This window comes from Anser cygnoides, chromosome 3 (genome assembly GCF_040182565.1).
Source record: "Anser cygnoides isolate HZ-2024a breed goose chromosome 3, Taihu_goose_T2T_genome, whole genome shotgun sequence".
In the NCBI taxonomy this organism is placed as follows: domain Eukaryota; kingdom Metazoa; phylum Chordata; class Aves; order Anseriformes; family Anatidae; genus Anser; species Anser cygnoides.
This window is the reverse complement of record NC_089875.1, coordinates 63,832,740-63,853,570: the sequence shown is the minus strand read 5'-3', so window position 1 is coordinate 63,853,570 and position 20,831 is coordinate 63,832,740. Positions and strand designations below refer to the sequence as shown.

At 39.2% G+C, this 20,831-nt stretch overlaps 1 protein-coding gene across 1 annotated transcript in view; it reads right to left on the bottom strand.

Moving 5' to 3' along the window:
- ARHGAP18 (Rho GTPase activating protein 18) overlaps positions 1–14,030 on the bottom strand; it is a 92,277-nt gene extending 78,247 nt beyond the window's left edge. Inside the window, exon 1 of the mRNA XM_048048092.2 lies at positions 13,767–14,030. Within this exon, the coding sequence (XP_047904049.2) occupies positions 13,767–13,810 (44 nt within the window). The 5' untranslated portion in view covers positions 13,811–14,030. The remainder of the gene's footprint in view (positions 1–13,766) is intronic.
- Between the last annotated feature and the right edge of the window lie 6,801 nt (positions 14,031–20,831).

Genomic DNA, 20,831 nt, shown 5'->3' with positions numbered 1-20,831 from the left:
TCTTTTAAGTGTTGATAGGACACCATATATACAGACTTCTGGTCCAATCCAATAAAGCAAATACTGTGTTCAAATTGCTTGCAAAAGCAATTCTGGTTCCTTGCACCAATAAAAATAGTGTAAATGACACGTTTTGTATGAATGACAAAAAGTTATGATTCAGCATATGGTACAGTAGCAAAAACACAACAAAACAAAAAAAGCCCAAAACTTTATTATACTGCATTTTAAAAATTCACAATTTAACTTTTTTCTTTCTTTCTTTCTTTTTTTTTTTTTTTTAAATAACACATCTTGTTAACTTGGTGAGCGAATTACTTAAAATTTGCTGAGGATACAACTTTCTCATTAGATTTAAAAGCACCACCACTGCAGGAAATCTGGATCACATTTAATCTGCTGTGGACACAATCAACTCTCAGGAACTCAGCGCTCAACCTGGGCCCTGTGATGCATAGCTCGTCCTGCTCCCACATTGCAAAGATGAAGCAATTCTTCAATTCTAGCCCTGTAGCTGAAGCATTTTAAGCACAGAATAACACTGACAGTGCACTTATCTGCAGAACACAGACCCCTTTCTCAATTGCAAGCCAGGTTTTTAGCTCACAGGGGATGTTCAGTGTTATCTTTATTCAGTGAATTATGTATTAGCAAAGTAAACCTGTATTTAAATTTTAATGGAGCATTTTAGTCAGGCGTATTTACGCCCTGATTGGAAATGTAAATATCAAAAATGTCAATGGACAAACAAAAAGATGTCCTCTGCACTCCAAATTTCTGAGTGATATTTTGAGTTAAACAATTACAACTCCCAAATACATTTTGCTAGGGCAAAATGTACAAATATTAAGAATACCCCTGAATTGAAGACTTTCTTAAAAAATTCTATTCTCGCTATAAAATGTCAGTATATATTAACAGCTCCCATGTCCTTCGAAAAATCACATTCTCACACATACCCAGAGCTCATAACGCTGCCCACACTGATGTGCACAGACTGTCCCACTAACTGTTTGGTTCCGCTGTTATGTTTGAGACAGCAGGGACAGAACCTAAGCATGCACTTTAAATAAACTGTATTTCCTTCAGACTAAACTGAGATAGATGGTGCAAATAAAAGAAACCCTCCTGAGAATACTCACAAGAACTCAGCTGTTTAAAGACGACATTAAATACAGTTTACACGAGGCCTTCAATATAAGCACAGTATTATATATTTTGTTTCCTTCCATTTTATCCCTAAACATTTGATCACTTTTTATACATTCTGCAGTGTCATAAAAATGCCTGTAACATTTAATTTTATATACGAGGGCTTGTAATATTTGTATTTTGCCCCAACTACTTATATTTGCACAGTCTCATTATCAGAAGCAGCTAGTACCAAAGAGCACTACAGAATCCAGTGATTTGCTAGGCTAACAATCTTTGCATGAATGTTACCAGAGTGTGTCCAAAGAATCCTCTTAATTAGAAACTTGTTGTTGCACAAACTCCAGAGCGTGATTCTAGAAGTGAACGAGAAGTTCAGTCCCTGCCCATTCAGTCCACGGCATGTTCCAGCCATGGAGATCACTGTGTTCAAACACAAATAATTCTGCTTTTCACTCTGTGTATATGCTAGGAAGAGCAGACAGTGGAGTAAGACCACCTGTACTCTCAGTCATGCCATTAGGAATATCTCATGTCCCAGGGAGCAGTTTTGCCTTCACTTCTCAGAACAGTCACTGGGCTGGTGGCAAGGGGATCCGGGGAGAGCTTGGCCATGAGCCCAGCTCCCCCAGCACGAGCTAGGAGTCCTGCTGCTGGACGTTAAGAAATGGCTTTGAGCATTTCTGCTGCCAGAAACAGGATTTTTTAAAATAATTGTCCAGAGCAGAGCATGAGAGTTCCCAAACTGACAGTGACGTAATCCTGCTCCCCATCCTGGTGTATTAGAGAGTTGTATCCTCAGGACAATCTAGAGCATACATACACAGTGCTGGGTAACAGTGGATGCAAAACAGGTGCCCTTCATTGCCTGTGATTCTCTGTCGATATATCCATCCCTACTTTGAATTCACCTGAAATTACAATAAAGTATTTCACAGAATCCTTCACTTCTGAGTTTTTGCTCTGAAGAGATAAAAAATTATTTGCCTGACTTGAAATGTGGATTTTTTTCCCTCTCCTCTGTCCATGCCTGCACTTCATTGTGTTCCCAAGCTAAATTCAGAAAACATCCATGGAGAGGGACAGGATCTTCACACTAAGTTCTCTCACCTCACAACCAACATTGGTCACTCTTCTGTATATCACCTGCTCAAGAAGAGATTTTTTTTAAAATATTATCTACTAAGAGTTCATTTATACATTACATTATAACATTACAAATGTTTCATCTTCTGATTTCAAGAAATAATTTATTTAGCTTTTTTTTTTAATCTTCAATACCAAATTTATTTGATATATATGAGCATACCAGCAGCTGTCAGTCAAATCAGTGTCAACCTATCCCACGATCCAGCAGTGTCCACACCAAGCTGTCACAAGTGGGTTAAAGAACTTCAAGCTTCACCTACGTATTACAGCAATTTGAAGCTCAGGGAACACTTGAGGCAAATGCAGCCTAACGTCAGGAAGGCAGCAGCTAGCAGGAAATGTGGAGATGTCAGCCTGCAACCCAGGATCTTCCAGCTCCAGGAGCTTCAGAAGACCCTGCCAGCTTCCCCCTTGGCCTCCTGCCAAGAGTGGAAATTACAGTGTCATGACACGCAACGCTTACTCTTTCTTCTTATGTGCGCCAAATGTCTGTTTTATTTCTCATGACAAATTTTGGGTTCTGCTATCCTATTTGACACCCTCCACTCTATAGATACTTTTAAAAAAAAAATGGTGCAGAACAACATTGGTTCTTTGGATCCTTACTCCGCAGACAACAAAAATAAACAATACTATACTACATGTAATATGGGTATACATTAAAAAGGTTTTCACTGCTATAAATATGCATATTTAAGGAAACATAAAGTACAACCGGAACACATAACACTGAGATTGCAATGGCATGAGAAACAATCTACCAGAATTTTTCCATTAAAATAAACAGGAAACAGTTGTCAGATGGCAGCACGATGCCAGCAGTCAAAAACGAGTGATTACAGAATTCAAGTCATCCTAATCCTAGTGCATAAGCATTAATAGAGGCTTTTCTTTCATCACAAATGAGTAATGTAGCTAACCTCTGACACTAGCCTGAACTTCTGACTTACCTAAGAAAGCTGTGTTCTGTTGCTAGCAGTGCAATAGATGAAGTAATGTTTCCATTAGCAAAAACATCATGCAGGATTTATAAATCTGATGTAAATCTTGAGATGAGTAGCAACACAAAGCCAAAAACATTTAAATGGTATCTCTGCATTGGCTCTAAAGACATCTTGAAAAAAAACATAACACCCCATACTGCACTAACCTAAATCTATTATATACAGGTCAACAAGATTTCCTCTTTATCAAATTGAAATTGACCTTATACCCTGCCAAGTGAAAGAGTTCCACATAAATTGCCAAGGACACAGACTGCAGGGGGAGTTCAGCCTGTACGAGGGAGCTCGCTGCATGCAAACGGCTCTTGCTTAGGAGCAGAAATGCAGTCCTGAAAGACCGTGAAAAGAAAGACACTCCAAACTGCCATTTACTCAAACACTCCTGTTCTGCTCTTTCCTCATTTCACGTCTTCTTCATCCTGTAACAGTGAAGGTCTTTGCTGATCCCATCTGTAGCAAGTGTATGTACATGTGCACACATTTCTATTTTTAAATGATTAGTCGTAAAACAACTTCTTACACCATCACAATTATATTTTTAAAATATACATTTTAATGCACTATTATAATCTACATTTTGATGAGTGGCAATGTTATTGTTACTGTTATGACAGAGGTCATCTTCACATTCTTTCAGTTTTGTTTCATCGGTTGTTACTGACCATATTGGGCATATCACATAGCAGATAGCAGAGTGCCACTGTGACCCTGCAGGGAACAAAAGCTAAGGACAAATTTGCTGCTGCAGGTAACTCAAAGGATTATCACACAGCCCAATCCTTAAATTTTATTAGAAATTGATCCCCTAACTGAATTAACTATCCACAGCAGGTTTTTATCCAAATTAAGTTTACTTCTTAAGTTTGTCTAGAAGCAGATGGCAGTCTTTAAAGATTATTGGAGATATAAACCTTTCTATCTCATATATATAATTACAAATCAGTATCAGGTCTCTAATTTGTAGACAGCATGCACTTTTCTCTGGCTATGGAATCTTCTGTCATTACGCCCAGGTCTAATTGCATTTACTGTCATACTAGCAAAATGCAGCATTTATCTAAGAGGTTAATCTACTGCTAGTGTTGGCTACCAAATGTGGGACCATATGCTTTCCTACTATGAAGAGCAGAGGACCAAAATTGTTTAAGCAGAATTAGAATTTCCTATAGGGCAAATGCACGGGAGACCAGTTCTCCTCTAGCACCCACCCTTTGCTCTAATCCCACACCAGTAAGACATAGGGGAGAAGGTCCCACAGATCACTTACGTGGCAAGGACTCAATTTAATCACCTGAGACAGACTGAAACTGGTTCTAAAACACATTTCTCCCCTAGCTGTCAGAATGTTACCACCACTGTAATCATCTTTCTGCACATGCGTCTGCACATCTGATCAATTAGGATTATAACGCATGTCTGCTTGCAAGAGTCAATGGCCTTTCTGTTAGTGGCAGGCTTAAAGAGACTGCCTTCCTCACAGAGGAAATGGTAAGGACTATGAAGCACAACATAATGCACATTCCTTCAAATTGCAGTGGAAATTTGGTTTAAAATTCCTGTTTAGAAGGTGCCTAGTCTTCTTTCCACTGAACATTACTGGTGCAGTATACACTCTTTGTTCCTTTCTGTGTCCAAACGGAAGTATTATGACACAATGGCTGGGTGTCACCTCTTCTTGTGATCACTTGAATAAGCGTAAACTTCCAGCAAGAGTCCTGATTCTCAGCTGAAGCAATTTACTTTCAAGTGATCCATCACTCCCGCCATCAGATAAATAGATATCTTTCTCCTGTTTAGACTGGCTGTAAGTAAGAAACAAAGAGAATTTTTAATTCTGTGAATAACATTTGCCTGGATTTTAAGCTCATTTTTGTGAGGACATGAAGCATGAGGGCCTCAGTTCTTAAACCTGCTACATTTATTGAATGCCTATGACTACTTCCTTTTTGCTGGACATCTTTGAGTTGAGTTTGCCTCCAAATGTCATTTTTGCCACTTGTTTTTACTTGTATTCTATGTTTAGGCATAAATGCCCTGGGTGGGCATTTTTAATTAGCATGCATTTCTGTTCCCTCATTGCTTGTAGCTGCTACTCTCAGTGGGAAGAGTATTTTTTACAGCTGTTACTACGTACTGTTTTTTGTTTGTTTGTTTGTTTTTATAAAGTCACCAACTTCTTGCCATAACACTGCTTGACTTGTGTATCAGTAATTCCAGAAAATGACTCAGTCTCTAATTACTCCATCTGATAATTATTCAAGTTCCCACAGCTCAGTGGGAAACATAGATAAGAGCTGTTATGGTTTGCTGACTTTCAGTAGGTAAAATGTACTTGCCTACATTATTTCTTTGGTGGATTTTCTAAAAATTTTCACTGTACTTCTAGTCTCATTTAAATCTCTGATCTCATTTTGATCTTCCTGCTACAGAGAGAAAAAAATGGTCAAGTGATGCAACCATTCCCTTCAAGCTGACGGATTCCAATGGCTACATTGGCTTCATTTTTTGGCTGGAGATTAGGAAGGTGGTTTTGAAAGTATAAAAGAGGAATAAAGCTGATAAAAACTTGTATTTAATACATGACAGGAATCAAGTATCCAATTATTCTACTGACCACTGTTGCAGCAAATAAGAAATGGGATTATTTGGCTGTTCAATTACTCGTTGCAGTCAGTTTTGTTGATGAGCGGCTGCGGCTGAGAGGTTAAGTCAGTGAAGACAGGAGGAAATAAGTATTTGAGCAGGAAGAGCAAGGGAATAATGGTGTACGTGCATCTAGCAGAGTTATTATTGTTTTATTTCCTAACAGAATGAGGGAAATGATTGCTCAGCTATCGCAGATGTTCCCCTTGCTGGCAGGGTCCTGCTAAAGGGCAGAGCCTCCACCTCCAGACAGCAACAGCGTCCCTCTCCCTCTCTACTGCACCTGGCAAGCCTGCTGAAAAACTGCAGTGGTGAGTGTTTCCCGAGCTCTGTGAATCCTCCCACCTTTGTATAGTTTTGGGAGGTATCGCAGGGAGATGAATGGGCAGAAACGAAATGCTAACAACAAATTGGTGATAGCCTTCTTTAGTCAAAGAGCGGTCCTACAAACAGATGAGAGTCACCACCATATCACCCATGTTTAATTGAGTGCAAACAGCTGAATGGGCACTGAATTTAGTTTCAAAATTTTTTGTCATCTGACATAAATTGGTTAGAAAGTGGTTTAAGCTACTTCAAAGCAGCTATAATCACATACCATCTTTTAGAGCCAAATGTGCTGATGAAAGAGGCTGACATCTTTGTAGAGCTGATGGATTTCAGTAATCATTTTTAGTCAATACGAGCTGAATTAACTACTTGAATACAGTGTCTTTTCTAACACAGAATTTTGCTGAGTGAACGCGTTTTTTCATCCTATGTCACTTTTAAACAAAAACAAGGTTTCAGGCTTACATATTGATGATGTTAAGACCTTGAGTTCTCTGTTTTACAGCCTCACCATGGGCTTCTCATATGTTCAGTATCCTCTAAGGAAAAAGAGGTGGCAGTTCCACTGACAAGTGTGCAGCATCTTCAATTGAAAAAATACATGGATTTATCTAAACACTATACTTGGTATGAGCAAAAAACCTACAAGAAAAGGGGAAAGAGAACAAGAAAGCTGTGTCCTGGAGGTCAAAAAGCACAGGAATAAAATGAGAACTGCCAAAAGTTGAGTCTTGACAGCTGACAGGTCCTGAAACTTAGTTTAAATTAAAACAAATGTATACTGCTCTATGACAGTATAGAGAAAAAGAGAACTGACATTGCAGTGAAGTTGTTACACAGTAAGAATGGAATTGCAATAAAAAATAGTGTTGGCGTGTCCACCCCAAAAGAAAGTAAACTTTCTGACTCAGATTTCCATAAAGGGAATGACAGCAAAAGCCAGACAACTGATGAAAATGTGGGTATAACACGAAATCACATTCAAGACAGAAGCAAAGCTTTAAGTCCTGGTTTCAGCTAGGACAGAGTTAATTTTCCTCCTAGTAGCTGGTAGGGTGCTATGTTTTGGATTAGGATGAGAAGAGCGCTGATAACATGCTGATGTTTTAATTGTTGCAGAGCAGTGTTTACACCAGGCCAAGGACTTTTCGGCTTCTCACTCTGTCCTGCCAGCGAGCAGGCTGGGGGTGCAGCAGGAGCTGGGAGGGGACAGACCCAGGACAGCTGACCCAAACTGGCCAAAGGGGTATTCCATACCATCTGACGTCATGCTAAACAATATATAGGGGTGGCTGGCCGGGGTGGGGGGGCTGGCTGCTCGGGGATAGGCTGGGCATCGGTCAATGGGTGGTGAGCAATTGCACTGTGCATCACTTGTTTCGTACACATTATTAGTAGTAATACTATTATCATTATTAGTATTATTATTATTATTTTCCTGTCTTAATAAACTGTCTTTATCTCAACCCACAGGCTTCACTTTCCCGTTTCTCTCCCCCATCCCAGAGAGGGAGGGGGAAGGGTGAGCGAACGGCTGTGTGGTGCTTAGCTGCCAGCCGGGATAAACCACAACATTTGGTAAAATGAATTCAGACAGAATAGATAATCTCTCACCATTAATAATGAAACAGTTCACCTATGAAATGGGGAATTCAGTAGTAAGTCATTAAAAAATATATATCAGCTCAAGTGATGTCACATTAAGACGAGGGGATCTGGCCTCAAGTTGCGCCAAGGGAGGTTTAGGTTAGATATTAGGAGAAATTTTTATACTGAAAGAGTCATGTGGCATTGGAATAGGCTGCCCAGGGAAGCAGTTGAGTCACCAGTCCTGGAGGGCTTCAAGAAACGTGTAGATTTAGAACTTAGTAGCATGATTTAGTGGTGGACTTTAGTACTATGTTAAAGGTTGGACTAGATGACTAGGCAAGGGCAACGAAGCTGGTGAGGGGTCTGGAGAACAAGTCTTACGAGGAGCGGTTGAGGGAGCTGGGATTGTTCAGCCTGGAAAAGAGGAGGCTCAGGGGCAACCTTATCGCTCTCTAAAGGTACCTTAAAGGAGGCTGTAGCGAGGTGGGGACTGGTCTATTCTCCCACATGCCTGGTGACAGGACGAGGGGGAATGGGCTAAATTTGCACCTGGGGAGGTTTAGGTTGGATATTAGGAAGAACTTACTGAAAGGGTTGTTAGGCATTGGAATGGGCTGTCCAGGGAAGTGGTTGAGTCACCATCCCTGGAGGTCTTTAAAAGACATTTAGATGTAGAGCTTAGTGATATGATTTAGTGGAGGATTTGTTAGTGTTAGGTCAGAGGTTGGACTAGGTGATCTTGGAGGTCTCTTCCAACCTAGATGATTCTGTGTGATTCTGTAAGACTTGGAGGTCTTTTCCAAACGGGATGATTCTATGATTTTATTTTCTGAATTATATATATTATGCTGACACTCTTGGGTAGAGAGAAACTGTGGTCTTGGCAACTTTGGAGTTATTACTCAGAGCTCAATAGACTGCAAGTCTCTTAAAGAACTTCGAATGAAATTATATTCTGAGATGAAGAGGGAAATGGAAAAGCGTGATAAACACAGCATAGCTTTACCAAGGTAAATAGAGAGTTTGGTAGTAAAACAGTTTTATTAAAAAGTTGGGATGCAACCAATGTAACCTTTATGGACTTCAGTATCGCATTTGTTATTGAACCACACAAGGAGCACAATTACATACACAGTTACATAAATAAGAGATTGGGAGCGATGCAAGTTTATAAACTGGGGAAAGAATTAGCTGAAAAGAGATAGCATTACATTATATGGAAAAATGAATTGACAGGTTAGGGAAAGAGAAGGCTTCCTATTAAAATTTCTCAATGTTCCTTCTTACTAATCATCTTGTTATTTAACATTTTTGTTAATAACTTTGGCACAAAAAGAAAAATGTGAAATTTGCTGATAGCATGAAATTGGGAATATCAATTTTGAGAAAGTCCAGGCTATTGTACAGGAAAAATGGATGAATAAAAGGACTGGAAAAAATAAAAATGAGACACAAATGCATGTATTTAACAGACTAAATAACTAGATTTTATGCTATAAACCAGGGGACTCCTCAGTTTGAAATGAGAGATATTAATTGTTCATAAGACAGCCATGAGACACAGCACCATACAACAATACAAAAGGCATATGTAGTCCTACTATGTGTCAGGCTAGATAGCAAAGTGTTAATATCATCAAACACTGATGAGGCATTGCTTAAAATTATAGTGTCACCTCTGATCACTCTTAATCAAGAAAGACGTATTCAAATGTGGAACAATCACATGGGAAAGTAAAGAATCTACTCAGTATGAGCAACTAAGAAGCAAGGATAATATAGCTGTTATTGCTGCCTGTGAGTGCTCATAAATACAGAGACCTTGTATGAGATCTAAGTTAATGGATAATGTCAATACTAAAGAAACGCACAGAAACCTTCTATTGATAACTGTAGCTTGAAAGTTAGAAATCCATTCCTAAATATCTAGAAGACCAAAGTTTCAGAACAGCCATCCAGAAGGGCAAAGAACTTAATCTTCTTAATCTTTAAAAAAGCTCAGTATGCTTATCAAATCAAATCAACTAGAGGTTGTAGCCTCCTCTTTTTTTTTTTTTAAATAAACCACAAGGTAGGACTTAGGGAGCTCTAGGAAGTTCTTCCCAACTTTGCATCCTCTTGTGCTATGTTCCTACACTAGGGTGGAAGAAGCAACAGAGAGTAAGTACATCAGATAAAAAGCAAACAAACAAACAAAAATTTATATTAAAGATACTTCATGTTTGTAAAGGAAAATAAACTCAAGAACTTCAGAAATCAATAACGTCACTTCAGGCATATGTATCCTGATAGGTTGTGTTCATTTATAACTTCACAGAAGGAACAAAATTATGTACAAGTATCATACCTTTGATTTTATTTCTTTGTAGAAACCAAAGGCCAGGCAGGGGTCCATGCAGACCATTTGCATGCTAGCACAAGGGCGTAAGGAGTCACACAACGATACCTATACTGCGTAACCTCACATGAGGCACCCAGCACCCTATGTAGTCTTCATTGTCCAGCAGGGATGGCCAAGCTGGTACCAAGTCCTCAGAAGAGCGGAGGCAAGGACACCCAGCTGGACTCAGGAATCCCAACAGTTTCCTGGGGTGCCCTAAGAGGGGCATGAAACTTCTGAAAAAGAAGTTCCATAGGGAAACATTTCATCCAAGAATAGTCAACAGGAACGCCAAACCAAGAGGTCCAGACTACGTGTTTTTGTAGCAACAACAGCTTCAACCTCTAACCAGGTGGAAGAGTCATGCTGCTTCCTCAGCCTCTCTGCTCCTTCCTCAAGCTAACCCCTCACAGCCACTCAACAAGGTGCTGGAGCAGCAGTAGTGCTCCATCCAGAGTCCCAGAGCCCTTTGAGAAAAATTTCCCAGGCCTGCCAGAAACATTCCTCAGGCAGTGTTCAGTCCATTAGCCACATCTTGAACCATGCAGACCCCAAATCATGGATTCTTTTTTCACTGCTGACACTGCTGAAGATAGTAGGTGAGACCTCTCTTGGTGAGCATAAAGATGCTGGAATCAGAGGGCTGGAAGAAAATGGGACTGACAGCACTACCAGAAGTATTATGACCAACTGAAAGCTGACCAACTTTTTAAAAATATAAAAATTGCACATATCAGGGGTCTCATGACCACTCTGAGAAAAATAATGGTTTATTTGTTGCTGTTTCAATTAACAATCTTGCTGCATTTCATGTGGCCACTTTCTGAGGTGGGTTATAAAAGCAGGTAATTCGTAACAAATATTGCATTTCCAAAAAATCACTTCAAGTCTGGGGCTGTTCTTTTCTAACCATGTAGCTTAATTATTTCATTTTTTCTAAAATAGAAACTGTACCTAACATAAATGTTTCAATTCAAATTTCTGCAATGCATTTTACTGCGGAAATATTATTGGTAGCATTGAATGTTCACTCCCCTGATGAATGTCTTACATTCATGGGTCTATGTCTTTGTCTTCGGCTTGTGTTGCTTGGTGTTGTGCTCTGGAGCTGTTCTATCTGCCGCTGTCTCCTTTGTTTGTTGTTCTCAGGAATCACTGCTCATCTCATTTTTGTACAGTGCTCTGCTTTCACATGGTGCGTGATCTTTATTTATGTGGAGATAATTACGTAAAGCATATTTATATGAAAACATCTCACCCTTGATCATAAGTTAGTAGTTTTTACAATGATTTTCTTGGCTGATCCGTTCCCATTCAGTGAGCCTGCTTTTGTCTGACTGAAGCCAATTAGAAGTTTATGGCTGAGCTGAATGGGAACGTTGCTGTTGACTTAAATGGGTACAGTCATCCTCTGTAAGTGCTAATTAGTCAAGGTAAGAGACCAAGTACTGCTAAATGATTTCTCCTAGCAAGTATGACTACTGTATTTCAGCGTATTTACTTCTGATTTTCAGAAAGGGCATTTTTCAGAATTGCTGTACAGTACCCAAGGGTGCAATATTTTTCCTGTAGCTTTGGGATCCTTTTTTTTGGCAATGATGTCAAATTAAAAGTTAAAAAAGATTCATATGGTTCCCATATTTCTGCTAACTGTGCAAGTCCTGTAGCGATTTGAATTAATTATCCGTTTTTCCGTAAGTATTGAATTAAGGGCATAATTACTATTCCTAGAGGATCTGATTATAACAATTGTTTGGGCTGCTCGATGTACTATTTTATTGGCATAGTTTAATCTTGTCATAAGCTGTATTTTTCTCAACTTAGTAAGTACAGTCCTTCACATTCAAATATCTTTTTCTTATGACATTATTAGCACAACAGTTATTCACTTAACTGTGGTAGAACCTTAAAATCCAATTCATGAACCAGGCCTTGTTGGTTAAGTATTTACACAGAATAAAAAGATGACAGCTGACCCAAGCACCTTATCATTTAACTGTATGCTGCACTCATGGGGAGACAATGCTGACGATAAGCATTTTTCCCAGCGCTCCAGCTGCCTATCAATTCTTCACTCCGTAGAATAGCTAATTTTTCTATTTTCTTGCTGTTTTGTTTTTTTTTTTTTTTACTATTTCCATTCTCATGTAAATGAAAAAAATATTATTTCATGGCTAACTAGAAGCCTACTAAGATGGTTTAATCAGAGCTCATAGACAATACTATTTAATGAATATACCATACAATCTCATATTTATGCACTCTCCTATTCCACTTTTTTTTTGTGTTCGTAGTTATCCTGCTGGCCACTTGCCAATGGAAGCACAGAAAAGCCCACTATAATGCCAAATAGTTGCTGTTTGTGCCTGAATGGCAAGGATCTATCTGTCATGATCTGGTGTGGTGAATGGACAAACGTATTATGCAGTTGTGCTAGAAGCAAGCCGCGCTGTAAGCCTGCAGATGACAGAGTACCCTTCCCCTCTCTGCCCAGAGCAAAATTATGATCTCTCGCGCTGATGAGTATTGGTACCAGGGAACACCTTTTCCTCGTTCATGTCCTTCCAGCTACTGCCACTATTTGCTACTCCAGCGATACTCAATGAAATATTTGTCCGCTTTTTAGCTGTGACAAATGAAAACTTGTCCTACCTCACATTTATTCATCACTATAACATTCAGTTTCTTAGCATGGTGCATTTATTGAGACCCCTTTGCAGCAACATCTCCAACAGCTCTGCCTCTCCCATGAAAGCAAACAGGCTGGACTTTTAAACACCTAACCCTAATTCTATTCACTTTATTCGGTCAGTACTAAAACAACCAAATCGTGCCTTCAGCCACCCACTTGTTACATTTCCAAACATGCAAATTTTCAGGCATTCGCAGCTGATGCTCATTCAGCATGAGAAGAGCTTCCTGTAAGTTTGGTAAACCTGTAAGTTTGGAAAACTTTGGTAAACTTTTGCATCCTTTCTCATGATACCTACAAAACACCCAACAGCGATGGGGCTGCTGATGTTTTAAGAAATTAATTGTACTGTTTCGCTGCATCTCCCCTTCTGTCTGCGTTAATTGCTGCTTCCTAATTCAGATTGTCTTTTTTTTTTTTTTTTTTTTCGTTATTATCTGATGGATATATAGCAACCAAAACCATGAAGCTCTGGTTCAAAAGCAGCAGCGCCACGCTGCTCAACAAGCAGCCGCTGCCCAGCGGGGAGAAGGGAGGCAGGGGAAGGAGCCGGCACAGGTGTCTCCTGCCCGAAGAAATGCCTTCTGCATTTGCCCAAGTGACAAGCGCCAGGCGGGGACATCCCTTCCCGCACCACCTGCGCTTCTATCTCAGCCCGAGCTCCCTCCTGCGACACTTTTCGCCTTCGGACCTCTTGCGAAGCCCTCGGGCACCTGCGCGGGCGAGGAAAACTCCGGCTCCCGCCCGCCACCCGGCAGGCGCAGGCTCGCAAGTGTGTCCCTGCCCGGCCCGGCCCGGCCCGGCCCGTCCGCCCTCCGGCCCGTACCTCAGGTGCAGGTACTGCACCAGCTTCGTCACCACCGTCACCATCCCGCCGCCGGGACGCCTTCCCCGCCGCCGCCGCCGCCCGGGGACGCTCCCCAGGGCTGCCGCCCGCCTGCCCGCTGCCCTCGGCCCGGCCCCGCTCCGGGAGGCCGGCCCGGCCCGGAGGCGGAGCCGCTGCCGCCATCTCCCGCCCCGCGGCCTGGCACGGGGCCGTGAGGATCGCCCTGTTCCACCCCCCCGCCATGGGCAGGGACAGCTCCCTCCAGACAAGGTTGCTCAGATCTCAGTCCGACCTGGCCTTGAGCACCTCCAGGGATGGGGCATCCACAGCTCCTCTGGGCAACCTGGGCCAGTGCCTCACTACCCTCTGAGTGAAGGGTTTCCTCCTTACATCAAATCTCCCCTCTTTTAGTTTAAAGCCATTACCCCTTCTCCTAACACCATATTCTCTGACAAAGAGTCCCTCCCCAGCTTTCCTGTAGGCCCCCAAAAGTGCTGGAAATATCACATATAAGTAATCTCTATATAAATCTCCATATAAAACACACATAGAATCTCTATAACTATTTGATTGGGATTACTGAGGGAATTCTGTGGTCTCTGTTCTGGAGATCAGGTGGCCACAGAGCAGACAATCACAGTGGTAACTCCAGGTTTTCAAGTTATATTAATTGCATCCTTTCTGCTGCACTCCAAATTGAGAATATCCCTTCAGCCTAATCCTGCCTTTCTCATGCATCCATCCTGGGCATTGAACCAGGCAAAAATCTCAAAAAATAAGTATGTGAATGTAATTCAAGGATGGTCATAATGCACACAGCAACTTGTAAAAGGGAAGGTTGCAAACAAAGATACACTTCATATTTTCTGTCTCAGAATGCTTGATTTATAATAATGACTTATCCTAATGAAGCACTTCATTGTGTTGATAATATTCAAATCACTGGAACTGTAGAAATGAAGGGAAGTCACAGTACGTAAAATGTTCCTAGTTCACCAGTATGCATTTTGGGACCATGGATAGCTTAGAAATAAGTAGTGCCACAAAGATAAAACTCATACGTTTGATGAAAAATTAGAAGATTTTTCCTATAAGTAACAGTTTGGTCACTGTACCCTTCTGCAATAAGTTGAGTACTATAAATAGTATTTCAGTTTTTCTAGGAAGAACTGACTGGAAATCCCCATAGCCAGTAAGAATTTTCACTCAGTTTCTGGTTTGCTGTAGTCTCTAATCCTTTCCATCTGCACATTCTTGACAATATCAGACTCAAGAGAAAAGCGTGTGTAGTTTTTGTTGATGAATCAGAATACGGAGATTCTGTAAAGATAGAAGAGTTGAAGGAGATAGTTAAAAATAGATCCTTTTTGTTGCACCACTGTATAAATACTACTATTTAGAATATTTATAGCCCCTTCTACATAAAGCTTTATATGCCAGATCCTCGGGCTTGTTGTTTTCATTAGTGACTATTTTCCTCAGTATACATTTTTTTCTGTACTTCCTGTATTCCTCAGCTCATGTCAATTACAGCACAAAAATACATGCACTTCACTTGCTAACTTGTCCTCATACCCTTCATGCTGCTCTACAGCATTTACACCTCTGCTCCATCTGTGGGGGAGAGGTAGTTTCATCTCTAGTAGATGTAACATGGCTGGCTTCCTTTTGTTCTTAATGACCCCCCTTTTCATCCGCATATTTGTTCTTAGCATTTGTTATTTCTCACCAGCATTCCTAAATTAATCTTTAGCTGCTAAGTCTACTTTGTAGTTATTCTCATAATAAATCTGTGTGAAAAAAAAAAGAAATTCAAAAACCTGAAGTAGGTGTAGTATAAAAAATCCGTTAGCATAATCCAAAGTGTTTTTTCCCAAAATCTTATGAATTGTTTCACTAGATTAAAAATTCAATATTTTTTCTCTTTTTCCTGCAAACATTTAAAGTTTCCATGGAACAAAGATTCTGAAAAGTCTGCTTTGCAATTTCTAAGTGGATTTTAGATATCAAATGTTTAAAATAAAGTAAATAAATTTTACACCTTAGGGGTTTTGTGTCGTTGGTTTTTTTTGTTTGTTTGTTTTACTCCATTGCTTGAGGGTCTTTTTTTTTTTTTTCTTTACATTATGTTCTGTTATAATTCAGTAGTCAACAGGATAACATACATGTTTCGATAAGTTTCTGCCAACAAATCTCAATTAAAAAAAACCTTTCCTTGAAACTTTTAGATTTTGTGTAATCATTATCTTCTGGCAGAATGCTGCCCATCAGAAAGTTGTAAATAATGCTGGGAATCAGAAATTTAGCCCTCTATTTTCCCCATGCTAAGGATGAAAGCAGACCTTTTTAGAATAAGATATTTGGTCACACATAGTGGACAGCTGAGGCATAAGCTGCCAGAAAGGGGAAATTAATACCTAATCCTATTAGTTAATAGGTGGCTTTCTCTGAGCTGTATAATCATATGTTCTTTTTACAGTATTTAACTGATGTAATATAATTCTTTGTTTTCACATTCTTACATTTTTGGCTTGCAGACCTCTCTGTGGTGTGCACAAATCAGCAAACCTCGGCATATTGGTAGGGTCAGGGGTAGTGACTCGAAATAGAAGACAAGTGTAACAAGCATAATTAAGGGTAAAGAATTTGAGAAAGAGCTGATGTCTTTTGAAGTCACAGCTTTGCCTGCAGAGGAAATCCTTGAGAAAGGATTCAAATAAGCTTCATGGAGTGAAGAGGTACAGTCTGTATAAATATATTCTCCATCAAAATGCACTTTGAGTATTGTCAGAAGAGTTCACTGACTCTAAAATGGATCATGTGATTAAGATTAAGTGTCAGGAGAATATAGGAGCTATCAGATGTCTTGAGCATATCATGTTCTAATACATAAAAGAATCCAGTTCCATCTAGAGAATTAAGCGTTCATAATTTAACACAATCTATAGGCAAAACCCCAGAGAAGAGGCAAAAGAAGTTTCTGGTGACAAAACTTGCATTTGGTAGCTTGAAATTATCTGCATTTGTGGGGCTTGTGTCCTTTAGCAACATTATAAGCCCTAGGATTTGTGTGAGATTTAGTTTTGATAATTTTGAAATACACTTTTCTTTTTTCCCCCCAATGGAGAAAGCAGGCTTGAGAAAAGATACACAACACAAACTAATAACATTAGCATAGGTCTCACTCCAGCTTCAAAAAGAACAGTTAAGATTGCAATAAAATTACACGGCATTTGTACTGCTGTATGAGATACACAATCTAGTAAACATATCAGCAGTTAAATGTCAGTTTCTTAATCTGTTCATTATTCGGTCTGTATCATGGACAATACTTATGCATACTTGATCATAGGCAATACTTAATAATAACATGAGTTTTATAATTTGCTTTCCTTAAGCAAGCAATTATGTATTTCAAATTTTAAAGTGAAATTATAGGAAGGTATATGCCTTCCTAAAATTCTCACCAAGTATCTATGTGTTTTAGTTAAGAATATGTGGAACATTTTTTCCTATACTATTTCTGAACTATATGGTTATTTGTTTTTTGTCAGATATCATTTTCTGCCTTATTTACTTCCAAAATCAACCAGAATCAGTGTGAAAAGGATACTCTTACACTTAACTGTAACAGTCTTCATAGAAAAAGGCACTTTGTAGAAAAAAAAAAAAAATGCAGTTTCAAGGTAACAGCAAGACATCAATTTTCTGTGTTAGAAATTAACATAATGTTTTACATAATGATCCTCTTTGCTGATCATTAAAATAACATAGTTACCTCGGCAACTGGAACATTTTGCAAATGTTATCTAGTGATACATAACACATTCTAAAAATATATGCAACAAATAAAGTACGAAACATTATCATTTGGGAAGAATTATTTTTTCAATAAAAATACCTTCTAGTCTAAGCAGATTTTTGTGAGAATATTTCAGTTTAAGGCAACTTTGTTTTTCAGCTAAACTGATTTTATATGCTTGAAACCTGAAGACCTGTTGTTGCTTCATTTCATGACAAAGGAAAACAATAGCTGGTTTTCAATTACAACCTGATGTTTTTTCTTTAAATGTATCACTGGTAAATGTTTAGAAAATAAAATTTATTCCTACATCAAGTGTTGCAAGCTTAAAAAGCTCCTTGAAAAATATGACACACCAAAAAGTCGACTAATGAATTAGATTTAGAGAGTTTACCACTTTAAATCTGAATGCATCCACTGCCTTTCCAGACCTCTCATTCTCTTCTTACTGGTACCCGTGTGAGCCTCGCTGGCATAACTGAAATCTAATGTGACTGAAATGAACAGTCATTGACACTCTTGACCTCCTCTCTTTTTCAAGCAAAACTCATTTAACTGTGTTCACAATTGGTTTTGGCTGTCTTAAAACTAATTTTTGTGTAGAAATTATTTTCTGAAAAATTTTGCCCGGACCTAGTTACCAGCACATCTCCCATTAGCGAGAAAATTGCTCCCAGGTATGCAATTTGGTTCATATCCTCCAAAATCTTTTTTGCTCTCCCTGGGTACTAAAGACACTACAACCTTGAAACACCCTCTTCCATGTGCTATTGCCCCTTGCTGGCTGCTCTTCTCTGTCTTGGGAGTGTACTAAGGAATACTTCCTACTTCCATAGAGTTTGCTATCATTTTCCAGTGAAGCAGTGTTAAAAATATTCCTCAGAATTCGGCTTAATTTTAAATGGTAAATACAAATTAATATAAATATAATTTACTTCTGAGTTTTCCCATGTAATTTGACTAATATCTATTTTTTTCTTCCATTTAACATCGTCATGTGAGATATCAAATACATTGGTTTTTTGTCCTTTTTAAAGATGAATCTTTACGTGGACCCCTATCCCTTTTCAACCTTCATGAAGTAACTCAAAACACATTTTCAGTGTATTTTGAAAGCTGCTGATGTAGATGTTATTTCAGTGCAAAGGTGTCTGAAGACTGCTATGAAATTGGTAATTCTTAATGTATTTGAGCATTCTCCTTCAGCTGCTGAACATCTGGTGACAAGTTAGCTTTGAGAGAGCATCTGTGTACATTTAAGAGGTCCTTTGCTAGAGTATTGTTCCAGTGGAGATAATGAGATCTTTGCTATTGGAAGTGGCAGTGGACTAAAATCACTTTGAAAATCCACAACAAATAATCTCATAACAGGAACATATAGAACAGGAAAGGCCAGCCTGTGACTATCTTTGATTTGAGACAATGACAGCAAGAATTTGAGTGTACCTTTGCATAGTTCTTAAAAGCTCCAGCTTCAGTTACCATCCTTGTATTTGATTGCAACTGTTTTCTAGGGGTAGATAGCCTTAAAAGATTGGGGTCTGGGCTTTTACTCAGGTTTTGGTTGCCCATAGTTTGTGTCCTAGTATTGCTTCCAGATCCCCAGTCCAGCATCCTATATGTCAGGATGACGTCCAGGCATATATCTTCCCCATTGTTTATCCTTGTTTGCAGAGTACACCTGTGTATATGAACCGGGAAACAACTGTAAGATGTTTATTTGGTCCCCTGAGCTGGAAAACAGATGGAGTAGGGCGCAAGTCCATCTTAAAGCATGCTTGCCCTATGACATAAGTATAATTACCTAGGTGCATCTGAACAGGAAGGCACGCCTCCTAAGGGATCCATATTATTCATCCTGAACAGAGGAGAGTTGGGGCATGAGTCTGTGTCTTAAAATCACAGTCTCACACTAAAAGGTGTAAAGCCAATAATAAAGGTATTAATTACATCATCAAATTTTATAGCCATTCCTAAGACCTTTATCCTCTCTGACATCTAATGAGACAGTGCCTGCTGTCTGGGGCTGTGATTAGCTCACAAAAAGGAGAGATTAGAGTATTAGCCATTACTGAGCAGATGGATCATTACATAGGATCTTAAGCCAAGAAATAAATATTCTAAGTAAGTCACATTTGGAATATAAAAAATATTCAATAAAGCGTTCAATACCTGTGGAGATTAATGAGGATCCAACTTTTTGGTGTGACAACACACATACCAGAAGATGGAGTGAAGAATGTATAAGGCATTCACATCTTTCCTCTGGTTAATGAAGCTCACTCAGTCGCAATGACTATTTCTATTCAGCAGTCTATGGGCCATAGGAATCCTGTGCATGAATATCAATTTTAGGAGACTGCAGTCAGGTGACTCATGTACCTATTGCTGTTTATCTAGTATTACTCAGACGGTTTCCTGTATTTATCAGTGTTGCAGTTGTTGGGATTTTTAGTACACAAATAATGAGTACTGTAGGTTTTTGCTTTGCTTGCATTTTTAATTTTGGATACAAAGAAGGTGGTTGATAAAGTGTTTTAGAGAGATAGAAAAATCATGGGCTTAGTCTGAAGAACTAGCTCGTTATTTACTTCACTGTGAAATTGTAAGTATTTAAATCTATGTTTTTAGGAAAATGCCAAATAAAATCATTACATTGTCTGTACTGTATAGTTTTATGTTTGGCTGTGTTTACAAGGTTGAGTCCTTTTGTTGGTCCCAGAACAACTTCACAAAGTGTTTTGCACTCTGACATTACATCAAAGGCAGTGCTGTTAGAATAGGAATATAAACTGAAAGTCTCAAAAAAAAAAAAAAGTATTTCACTCACATTCTTTGTTACGAGCAAGACACCATTTGAAAAAAAGAGTGAATACAGAGCCATTTAGGGAGAGGACTGAATTGAGGAGAACTATAATCTATCTCAGTTGGTGGTTGGGAATGACAGAAAGGATTTTGTCTCTGAAAAGAAATCTTAAAATGACTTTAAGTATGGTGCTTTTAAGGTATGGCATTTCTGCACTGTTCCGTTGGTTTCTATAGCTAATGTTTACGTGTTCCAACTATCTTCTCTGCAAACTCTGCCTGTAATCTCAGAGTGGAAGTGGATAAATTCTCCCTCTGCATGCAATATTTTCTAGAATATTTACACCCCCATGACACCTATGCAAACTCATGACTACTAATCAGAAGGAGTTAAATAACCAAAGACTAAACCTATGTCAACTCAATTACTCAATATTCCTGGGCCTGGTCGAGCCAGA